General features: G+C 39.0%; 1 protein-coding gene across 5 annotated transcripts in view; it reads left to right on the top strand.

The window, feature by feature from the left end:
* The first annotated feature begins 201 nt into the window (after positions 1–201).
* Positions 202–12,231, top strand: part of LOC111953437 (cullin-2) — a 50,180-nt gene continuing 38,150 nt past the window's right edge. For 2 of the 5 annotated variants that reach the window (XM_023972693.2, XM_023972692.2), the window contains exons 1-5: positions 204–465; positions 1,671–1,809; positions 3,188–3,290; positions 3,493–3,587; positions 5,391–5,496. In XM_023972693.2, coding sequence (XP_023828461.1) covers positions 1,691–1,809; positions 3,188–3,290; positions 3,493–3,587; positions 5,391–5,496 — 423 coding nt within the window. In that variant the 5' untranslated portion in view covers positions 204–465; positions 1,671–1,690. Of the gene's footprint in view, positions 466–509; positions 700–1,670; positions 1,810–3,187; positions 3,291–3,492; positions 3,588–5,390; positions 5,497–12,231 lie in introns of those variants that run through there. The other 3 variants (XM_023972694.2, XM_023972690.2, XM_023972691.2) reach the window with 3 other exon arrangements.

Genomic DNA, 12,231 nt, shown 5'->3' on the forward strand with positions numbered 1-12,231 from the left:
TTCAAATCTCACGAATAATACTTCATATCTCTTCGTATTTCTACTTCACAGTTTGTATTTATAAGGATGAAGGAAACGTTTACGATCTAGTTTTCATAAAGGACTTCTTGCTCTACCACAGCTCCCAAACGGGTACCCGTAGTATTCGTCGACACCATTACAAAATAGGGGTCTTGCTTTACAATGTTGTTCTTATAAGTCTTTGAATCGACGCCGTCTGTAATTGTGACTTTTGTTGGTTATTAATATTTTAATTGTGCGCGGTACACATTTAATTTGTCGAATATGAGTAGACTGAATGCTCATGACTACTACATCCATAACTACTCCATTACAGTACACCTACAGCTGATACAATGGTATATTCCATAAGGTATGGAAATGGCAGTGCTGTAAGTGAGAGATCAAGCTTGTGACAGCGGAGAAACTTGACTTTTTAATAACACGTATATATATTTATTAGAGGTATGTATATACAGAAAATCTCCCTTTGACGTTGTAAACGTGTTTACCTAGCTACCCCAAATCGGTCGTTACTAGCTAGAATTAAGTGCCTAGCTCTAGCTAACTGGACCTCAAAGCTAGCTACTTCTATTACCTAGCTATGTTGTTGCTTCTTCCTCATCCTAGCATGGTTAGTTAGTAAATGTGTAACATTGTTCGAGAAAAATATGACTGTTCGTGACTTCAGTGAGTAAGGTAAATATGTATGCTGCATGCTGCAATATTCTCCAAAACTGACAAGCTATCTAACTTTAGGTTGCTTGTTTGAATGACGAATGAAATTGATAGCTGCTAACTAGCTACAGTAGCTAGACAGCTAGCCAGGCCTTCTTGTAAAAATCTTGCAGGATATCTAACGTTGGCATTAGACTCACCCTGTTACCTGTGACAGTTCAACTTAACGTTAATGCAACGAATGACTGCATATTGTTAGCAAATCGCTTTGCTAACTAGCTATATTTGATTTGGGTAGCATGACTAATATTTTGACGATTGGATTGTTTACACTGTCAATTAACTTAAGCTACGTTAGGTTGCTAGCAACCGCCCGTGGACAAGGGCGGAACATTCCATTTTATAACCTTCTAGCTAGCTATTAACAGGATTGTTTGTATGTTGAGGTGTAATTGTATTTAGGGGTAACGTTAAATCTCACATGATAGTGATAACTTCATTTGTGCTTTCACTATATTGAGTAGGAGATACAGTAGTATTTATCATCCCCTGCACAATTTTACATTTTGACATGTCTTTTAGTTAGGTTGTGAACCCATCTGAAACTGTAATTTGGCAAATTAATAAGTCATAACCTTGTTATAACAACATCATGTTTGAAATTGTAATTGCAAACTTATAATCAGAGTTAGTTATGCTACAGGCAGATCAGTAAAAACATATTTTTTTCAAATCTGTCTTTTTAAATAATCTGTATGCCCAAGTATTGTTTAATTATTGAGACATTATGTAACAGTTTATCAAACCTGAAGAGGAAAGATCATTCCTAATTGCAGTTGGATTGATTACGTTTGGCATAGTGTATTAGCAGTTACTTGATTCAACATCCATACATGAAGAATTTGCATTTATAATTCCAAACACCATGCTCCAATATTCCAGTACTGTCCAATTACACCAATAACCCTGCTCTTTTTACCTCTTTACAACAGCCTGAAGAAGAAGCCGTACGATGTCCTTGAAGCCGCGGGTGGTGGACTTTGATGAAACATGGAGCAAGCTACTGACGACAATCAAGGCTGTGGTGATGCTTGATTATGTGGAGAGGGCCACATGGAACGACAGATTTTCGTATCCTACCTCGTTTCAGCTCTTCAGAAAAATAGTTTTTATGAGTTTCTGAACTTTCTGTGTTTTGTTGTTTAGTTTGCCATTGATTTAGTAGGCTAAAATGCCTCTTATCTATGCTTACATAGTCAAGCCATTCAGGATTTTGGCAATGAGGCCCTTTATCTACTTTATCTTCCCCAGAGTCAGATGAACTTGTGGATACTATTTGTATGTCTTTAACTAGGTTTCCATCCAATTGCTGACAGATTTTAATGTGAATGTTCTAGAATCCCCATAAATAAAATATGTGCATTTTCCCACCAGTGGTGTGTTTCCACCAAATGGACTTGTTGCGGACAAAAATCATTGCATGATGTAGTGCACACAAAAATTTACTTTTTCGCTTACGTTTTCATATACCAAATAAAAATCGTAAGTTCAATGTGTTTACATCGCATTTTAAACTCAACCGATAGTTTTGTCACAAACATTTGCGTTAAATAGCAAATGTACCTACTCTGGTCTTGGCACCTGCACTCTAGCCAAAAGCTCGCATATACAGTGCCGGTAGGCTGTTTGGGGTCTCTAGTCTACATTCGATTATTATGGATAAGAGCGAGAGTATTCTGTCAAACTGCAGTCATTAATCGATCATCATGTCACCAGAATGAGACCTTCGATATTTATTGGATAGAAGGAGCAAGATCACTGTGCACTTTCACTACCCTGTGAAGTTCACCATAATTTATTTAATTTGTAGCCTAATAAACTGCATGGTTTCCAGAGTTGTATGAGGAGGACCACACACCATATCATCGCAAGACTCCAAATTTGCTTTGATATGGTGGTTATTATATCAACATTTGTGCAGAAAGGCGTTTCCACCGCCATTTCCTGCATAATTAATTTCCCGTCACAAAAAGATCCCACCATGTCGAATGAACAAATTACAKRAAAACTTCCTGTTTCCGTCACAGCTGTTGTGATTTTCTTTTTACAATATGGTTGGTGATATGGTTACTTGCATTAAATTGTGGATGAATACGTGGTTGGTTGTCCAGTATAAAGAGTGTTAGAGGTAGTTTTGCAAGCCAATGCTAACTAGTAGCACAATGGCCAGAGGTCTATCATAGACTTCCAGCCATTGCGCTAACACTAATTAGCATCGTCTTGCAAAATTTCCTCCAAGTTCCTTCATACTGGACACAGAGACCTAAAAATGGTATCCACAAGTTAATCTGACTCAGGAAGTAAATATCCCAAAGTATTCCTTTAAGGTTTAACTTAAGGAAATTCTCAAGTTCACTTAACAATTTTCCAGTAGAAAATAAATTGTCTGCATGATTTTCTTCCTCAGTGTTACAGATGAATGTGTTGGACTCCTTTACTCTAAAATCAGTGACATCTATGCCTTGTGTGTTGCATACCCAGAGCCTTTGGGTGAAAGGTTGTACACAGAGACCAAGGTATTCCTGGAGAACCATGTCAGACAGTTGTACAAGGTAAATACGTTTCATCATTTGGGGAAAATATATTAGATCTGTTATCTACTGAATGTTAGTTCATAATGCCATTTTCACTCAATTTACTAATTTCCCATTGCTCAGCATCGGATAGCCTAATAGTTGTATTTGTTGGTTGGCTGCTTGTCATTGAAGTGCCAAGGTAATAAACTGATATTGGGTCTCTAATCTGTAATTTCAGAAAGTTCTGGAGTCTGAGGAGAAGGTTTTAGTGATGTACCACAGATACTGGGAGGAGTACAGCAAGGGAGCAGATTACATGGATTGCTTGTACAGGTAATATTAGGGATGTGCATCTTTTTCTGTCGAGGTGATTCGATGCGTATATGTTCTTCGATATGATACAGGAACGATACGTTTTAGTTTGAAATTATTCGGTTTGATTAGAGAGAGAATTGATGCAATTCGATGCACTAACATTCATTTTCCATTCTAAATAAAAGTCTGCTGCTGATATAGCTCATGAGCTGGGCCTCTCCGAGCTGGATCTGTCTGAGCTGACTTTTGTGCGTGTGTGTGTGCGTGCGTCCGTCCGTGCACGCACTTTGTCGGCACCTGAGCTTAGCCATAAGAGCGAGGCATCTACCACACGACTATCAGATTGGGGCGGCGGGAGGCAAACTAGCCTTTGTTTATTGTATTGTCTCCCCATTATGGTTCTGAAATCACCATCACCCACTAATTAACTTGGCATTTTTGCTGATTTTATTTGAGCTAGTAATGTTACAACATTTATAATTTACAAACTAACTATGACATAACCAATGAATACATAGCACAACTTTGGATTTTACCCCCATCTCAAAATCAAATGGTTTTGACCGCTTGTAAGTTTTTCCTGAGTGATCTTTTATTTTCCTCTTGTTTTGGCCATGCAGTGCACCACGCAAAAGTGATTGCTGTCCTCCTTATGAAATTWWCAACTTTACCCTATATATAAAAAAAAATGACCAAATACACTGATTGTTTAAAGCAAAACTAACAAAACTATTGCTGATGGTGAACCAGAACAAACAAATTAAAATCTATTGCAAGCTCCTTTGAGCAATTATAGCCAGATGAGAGTTGTCTCCAATAGCTTACTTTTGTTCCAGTAAAACATAATTTTCAACAGCGCATATATGCAAATTACTTTTTGCCACTCAACTAATAAAGCGTAATATCACGCAAGCCATTTTAGCATTTGAATGCTGAATGTGCCGCAGAGATGTGCAAGATCGGGAACAAGCTGCCAAACTCACGAAGCTGGGCAAAGCGGGCAGTTTGATGAGGAAAAAAAACTTGTAGATCAATGACTGTCAACACAGTTACATGCAGTTCGACACTGGAGGATGCATCAGTAGTCAAAAGTTTAGGTGTTTTAGAGGGATGTAACGATTCACCGATGCGCATCGGTCCCGATTCAAATGTTTAATATATGAGTGGATCGGTCCGCGGGACCCCAAACCGATTCAAATGTACTGCTATTGTGTAGCTGGCACTTATCCCTCAGCCAATTCTATTTTCTGATATAGTCTGAGATTGGCACCATGTGTAAAGAACACTGCCACTTTTAGATATTTCCAGATATTTCATATGTCACATTGGCAGATGTTTTGGGAAATTAACTCACACCACAGTGACAGCTTTGGATATCATAATTTCTTACAAGAAGCTCCTTTCAACCATTTTTAAGGGTCATTTAGCATGTTGTCGTCCCAGGATTTTGTATATATGAACTTGAGTTCATATCTCTTCTCGTCACTGTCTGTCCTGCTAATGCAAAGTAGACAGCACAGCTGTGAAAACAACTTGTCATGTAGAATGTAGATAGAGCCAGGGTCAGATCAGTCTGATGACAGCCTTCAGAGCTAGCGTGTCTGTCTGCCTGACAGTATCTGTCTGCGTTCTCTCTCTGTGGTCTGATTGGCCCTGGGATCTTGGCCATTCACACGCTAGTGAATCTGTATTGTGTTATGGGTTGCCCATAGCTAGCTAGTCTTACCAATACTTTGGTACAACTCTAGATTAATAACAGACGTGTTGTTATTTTAATATTATGTTGTGTAATGCTCTTTCTCTCCCCTGTCTCTAATATAGGTACCTCAACACACAGTTCATCAAGAAGAACAAACTGACAGAGGCAGACTTGCAGTATGGCTACGGAGGGGTTGACATGAACGAACCACTTATGGAGATAGGAGAGGTAAGTCTCCAATCATATCTCATTACTTACAATCTCAGTTATCCAGTACAAATGTCACAGTATATCAGTTTCAAATCAAATTGTATTTGTCACATGCGCCGAATACAACAGGTGTGGACTTTACAGTGAAATGCTTACTTGCAAGCCCCCAACAATGCAATTTTATGAAAAATAAGTGTTAAAGTATTTACTCAAATAAACTGAAGTAAAAAATGTACAAAATTATATTAAAGCGCAACAATAAAATGACAGTAGCGAGGCTATATACAAGGGGTACTGGTACAGAGTCAATGTGCGGGGGCACAGGTTAGTGGAGGTAATTGAGGTAATATGTGCATGTAGGTAGAGGTAAAGTGACTATGCATAGATAATAAACCGAGAGTAGCAGTAGTGTAAATTTGTGTGGGGGGGACAATGCAATTTGATTAGCTGTTCAGGAGTCTTATGGCTTGGGGCTAGAAGCTGTTAAGAAGCCTTTTGGACCTAGACTTGGCGCTCTGGTACCGCTTACCGTGCACTAGCAGAGAGAACGGTCTACAGTGGCTGCTCAACTAAAAGTTTTGAGATTATGCTGCGGGATTTAGAGGTAATTTGTGGTTTAGTACGTTACCCTGCGTCACTGCTTCATTGCTCCAGACCAGCAGAAGGGGGGGTTAGAGCACTGATTATGCTTTTGGGTCCCAAGGCGCTACTGTGTCGTTAACTGACAATGAATGGGCGACATAAATCAAATAGAAACTGTTAATTATGCACAACTTCAAAATTGAATTTCAATGAACTGAATGATAAGGATGAAGAAGGTGATTGAATTTAGGACAATAGTGTAAGAATTGCTATTCCTCTGTCCTGCACGTGCACACCCGGAAAAATTCACTTTTTTTGTTACTACTCGTCAGTATTACTTACTAAGATAAATTAAAATGTTCAATTATATTCCATGATATTCTTAAAATATATGTGTTGACTGAATATAAGCAAGTGATGTCTGCTAAATAATCAAGTTGATGGTGCAGTCATATAACCTCGGCACCTACGTGCATGAAGCTGAATGACTCACTCGTTCATGGCTTTGGATCAAAATAAATAAGTACCAACATTCTTTCTGATAGTCTTTAATAAAGAAATGTTTTGGTTATCCTGACCTGGATTATCTGGATTACCACCATCTCTTGTGCATGTCAAGACATTATAGTCTCTAAAAGAAGAAATATTACCACCATCTCTTGCGCATGTCAAGACATTATGGGCTGTTAGAAGGACAATATACTCTTGCCAACACCTCTCTGTATTTTGACACTTTATGCAAAGCAATTGATCAGCATTAAAAACTTTGTGGATGGGGCCTTCCGATTGGCGCAGCGGTCTAAGACACTGCATTGTTGCTACAGATGCTGGTTCAATACCCGTGCTGGCCGCGACCAGGAGACCCACGAGGCGACGCACAATTGGCCCAGCGTCGTCCTGGTTAGGGGAGGAATTGGCCAGCCGGGATGTCCTTGAAAACGTAATCGTCTCCAAAATATCGTTCTTTTTTTAAACAAACAATTTAGAATCCTCCAATCCTCTAAATGTAATTATTGGCGAAGAGCCATATAGATTGCAAAATAGTTTGTAAGAGATTTTGCGATGGCACATGGTTTATGAATTGACATGCAATTTTRCGTTCCTCCTGAACAATAGTGTAAGAATTGCTATTCCTCTGTCCTGCACGCACACCCCAAAAAATACATTTATCCCCCAAAATACACTTCTTTTTTTGTTTCTACTTGATCAGAACAAGCTGTAACTGGACTGTAGCATATTACTTTCTTAAAAATGACATGAAAAGCACACATTTCTAAAAGGAAAATTCCCCAATTTGCAATGTATTCGATGCTTAAGTACTATAAAGTGTTACATTTCTAACTCAAGTCCTCATGCAACCGCAAAATTTCGAAGAGCCATGAAGATGGAAAAATAGTTGGGAAGACATTCCATGGCACATGGTTTATGAATTGACAAGCAACTCTTCATAACCCAGCTGCTGTAGGTGTGAAAATCCCCCAATTTGGCCCTAACAGTTCTTCATCAACATCTTTATGCTTTCATTAATAAAATAACTAGACAAATACATAAAAAATGCAGATGTTTATTTAAACTACATTTTAGTTGTACTTCCCCCCCATCTCCACGACGGGTAAAACCTTACTGAGATGTATCAATTTCTCAATCCAAAACGTCTTGAATGCCTTAAGAGATACCGTTATGTGTGTTTCCTGTCCTTCATGAGATCACCAAATGAAACACCCTCTCCATAACTGTCCCTTAACTTCATATGGCTGAAGTCCCGTTAACGGGATCGATATGACAACAGCCATTCGAAGTGCAGGGCGCCAAATTCAAAAAACAGAAATCTCATAATTAAATTCCTCAGACATTCATGTGTCTTATATCATTTTAAAGGTAATCTTGTTGTTAATCCCACCAAAGTTTCCGATTTCAAATAGGCTTTTCAGCGAAAGCACTACAAACGATTATGTTAGGTCACCACAAAACCACAATAATCACAGCCATTTTTTCCAGCTAAAGATAGCTTCACAAAAACCAGAATAGAGATAAAATTAATCACTAACCTTCGATTATTTTCATCAGATGACACTCATAGGACTTCATGTTACACAATACATGCATGTTTTGTTTGATTAAATTCATATTTATATCAAAAAATCTGAGTTTACATTGAGGCGACTAGATTCACTAGTGGCAAAAACATCAAGTGACTTTGCATAGCCACATCGTTTCAACAGAAATACTCATAAATATAGATGATAATACAAGTTATACACATGGAATAATAGATATACCTCTCCTTAATGCAACCGCTGTGTCAGATTACAAAAAAACTTTACGGAAAAAGAAACCCACGCTATAATCTGAGACGGCGCTCAAAAGTAAAACACCACAGCCGCAAAGATGGCGTCAACATAAAGAAGAAAATATATGATAAATATTCCCTTACCTTTGATGATCTACATCAGAAAGCACACCAGGAATCCCAGGTCCACAATAAATGTTTGTTTTGTTTGAATAAATCCGTTATTTATGTCCAAATACCTTCTTTTGTTAGCGCGTCTGGTTTACATATCCAAAGCTAATTCTGGTCAGGGTTGTATCGGACAAAAACTTCAAAAAGTGATATTACCGGTCGAAGAAACATTTCAAACTAAGTACAGAATCAATCATTAGGATGTTTTTAACATATAGCTTCAATAAAGTTCCAACCGGAGTATTCCTTCTTGTCTTCGTGAGCAATGGAACGTAAGTGACTTCCACGAGGAAAAAGCATGATCAGAAAATGGCTGCTTGATGGACACCTGACTGATTCTGCTATCATTCTCTCCCACAACATCATAGAAGTCTCATTATAATTTCTATTGATGGTTGACATCTAGTGGAACCCCTAGGCAGTGCAACATCATTAACAGCTCAAGGGGATTTCTGTGAGAGCCAGAAATCTTGCTTGTTTGTAGGTGACCAAATACTTATTTTCCACCATAATTTGCAAATAAATTCATTAAAAATCCTACAATGTGATTTTCTGGATTTGTTTTTCTCATTTTGTCTGTCATAGTTGAAGTGTACCTATGATGAAAATTACAGGCCTCGCTCATTTTTTTAAGTGGGAGAACTTGTACAATTGGTGGCTGACTAACTACTTTTTTGCCCCACTGTATATATATGGCTTACCTAGCCTTTCTATAAGTCCACCCAAGTTTCTTGAACTGTCTTCTTTCTGTGATCAGAGTGATGTAGATGTTGGACCGTGATGTCAGCAGAATACAGATTGCCTTTGCCGAGCACTCATCATCTTCATCCATTAGTGAGTCGGTCGCTTGAATTGTCTTGCTGTAAACAGAACACAATACAATTGTGCACCAAACAGTAAAAACCAGCAGTCAATTTCTTTAAGCATTATTTTTAGCATTATTAGGCCTACTTTACAGTATTGTAGCCTACTGTACCTGTTAATTGTATCGGGCTTTCGCGTTCGGTGTAACACAGGCATCTGATGATGGTGTTTGCGAATAGCACAGTCCGTGACCAAAATCCCCAAGTCTATTAGTATTTTTGAAATGTCTCCAGTAGATTTTCTGTTCCTCCTGAAAGCCATAATCTGTTCACTTAAATGAATAGAGATCCTGGTCATGGTGCTACAGTATGTTGTTACAGCAAAATCAATGAGAGGACAATCGGCAATCTGCTGTATACTTATGGCCTATTGTAACCTGAAAGTCACACCTTCCCAGTACTCCTCACCCCGCCCTAAACTCCACCCTTAACGCGGTTACCATTCAAAAACGAGCTGTTTATCTAAAACGAATGATGGGCTATTAGGAGGACAATATATATTGGTCATATTGGTCATGGCTGCCGAGTGGTGCTGTGGTCTAAGGCACTGCATCTCAGTGCAAGAGGCATCACTACAGTCCCTGGTTCAAATCCAGGCTGTATCACATCCGACTGTGATTGGGAGTCCCATTTGGCCTTTATTCAGATTACAATCGCTCACTTTCGGTTATTTCAGAACGAAATAATCTCCAAAATATCTGTATTTTTTTAGACAAAGTGATTTTATTATTATTAATTAATTTCGAATTATATAAAAGCCCCTTAGACATTCTCACAGATCAGATTTGCCCTAATGAAAAATGCCACTTAGATATTAATTTAGAATCCTCCAATCCTCTAAATGTAATTATTGGCAGTCACATAATTGAAAACAATATTTTTAGATTTACTGTAGGCCTACCGTAGGTTACATGAGTCTCACTAGTGTTGAGTAATGTTATTTATTTAAAAAGCATATTGAAGTTAGAAGCAATAAGATTTGAAAAATTGCCTACCCGTGTGTGGTCAACTATTTGACCACACACGGTGTTGCTCTGAGACAAGCATGGGGACTGGTATTGATAAATCAATGAGATTTTTTATTTTCACTGAATCTACATTTGGGTATTGGTTAGACTAGAATTAGGATGTGGAAATGTTATGCTCGTAGTACTGTAGCCTACTAACAACAGTCACTTTGTACAGCGCCATATTTTCCAAATGGAAACCCTGAGTGTTTCGTTTTTATTTCTCTTGGAAAAGAAACACCATAATATTAATCAAATGAATAAAGCAACATTTCTTAACATTAATCCCATATACTATGTTCTTACAAAAAASTTTTAAAGTTCTCTAGTACAGCCAATATTGAAGACTATCAAATGCTTCTCAAAGATGCCCTCTGGTGGTCAAACTAGCACTAATTGGCATTAAGAGCACCCTTGTTACCTACCCTCACCACCTCAGTGGCCCGTCAGGAAGTCCAGGATCCAGTTGCAGAGGGAGGTGTTTAGTTCCAGGTTCCTTTCTCTTAGTGATGTGCTTTCAGGGCACTATGGTGTTGAATGCTGAGCTGTAGTCAATAAATAGCATTCTCACGTAGGTGTTCCTTTTGTGCAGGTGGGAAAGGGCAGTGTGGAGTGTAATAGAGATTGCATCATCTGTGGATCTGTTGGGGCAGTATGCAAACTGGAGTGGGACTTGGCTTTCTTGGATAATTGTGTGTATGAGAGCCATGACCAGCCTTTCAAAGCACTTCATGGCTATAGACATGAGTGCTACAGGTAGGTAGTCATTTAGACAGGTTATCTTGGTGTTCTTGGGCAAAGGGACTATGGTGGTCTACTTGAAACATGTTGGTATTACAAACTCGGTCAGGGACAGGTTGAAAATGTCAGTTAAGACACTTGCTCGTTGGTCAGCGCATGCTTGGAGTACACGTCCTTGTTATCAGCTACGGAGAGCGTGATCACCCAGTCATCCGGGAACAGCTGATCCTCTCATCCATGATTCAGTGTTGCTTCCCTCGAAGCGAGCATAGAAGGCATTTAGCTTGTCTGGTAGGCTCTTGCCACTGGGCAGCTGGCGGCTGTGCCTCCCTATGTAGTCCGTAATCGTTTGCAAGCCCTGCCAAATCTTGACGAGTGTCTGAGCCGGTGTAGTACAATTCAATCTAAGTCCTGTATTGATGCTTTGCCTTTTTGTTGGTTCGTCCGTGGGCGTAGCGGGATTTCTTATAAGCGTCAAAGTTAGAATCCCACTCTTTTAAAATGGCAGCAATACCCTTTAGCTCATTGCAGATGTTGCCTGTAATCCATGGCTTCTGGTTGGGGTATGTACGTACGGTCACTGTGGGGATGACGTCATCGATGCACTTATTGATGAAGCCAGTGACTTATGTGGTATACTCTTCAATGCCATCGGAAGAATCCCGAAACATTTTCCAATCTGTTTTAGCAAAACAGTCCTGTAGCTTAGCATCTGCATCATCTGACCGCTTCCGTATTGAGCGAGTCACTTTTACTTCCTGCTTTAGTTTTTGCTTGTAAGCAGGAATCAGGAGGATAGAGTTATGGCCAGATTTGCGAACAAGCTAAATTTACGAACAAGCTAAATGATAACATAAGATACACACACACACACACGGTATAGGTTAGTGATTAGAAAGTTAATACGATGACAACAGATCCCTAGCGGACCAACACAATATGACACGTGTTACACAAGACAGAGATTTAAATAGAGAGAGAGTGAGAGAGAAAGAGAAACAACACTTGGATACATGTGTAAACTATGCTTAGTTTAGCCCTATTACCTTACCCCGAACTGCCTCTCTTATGGGTAAGAAGTTTTATGCATGTATTTATG

The sequence above is a fragment of the Salvelinus sp. IW2-2015 genome, linkage group LG27, assembly GCF_002910315.2.
Source record: "Salvelinus sp. IW2-2015 linkage group LG27, ASM291031v2, whole genome shotgun sequence".
Classification (NCBI taxonomy): domain Eukaryota; kingdom Metazoa; phylum Chordata; class Actinopteri; order Salmoniformes; family Salmonidae; genus Salvelinus; species Salvelinus sp. IW2-2015.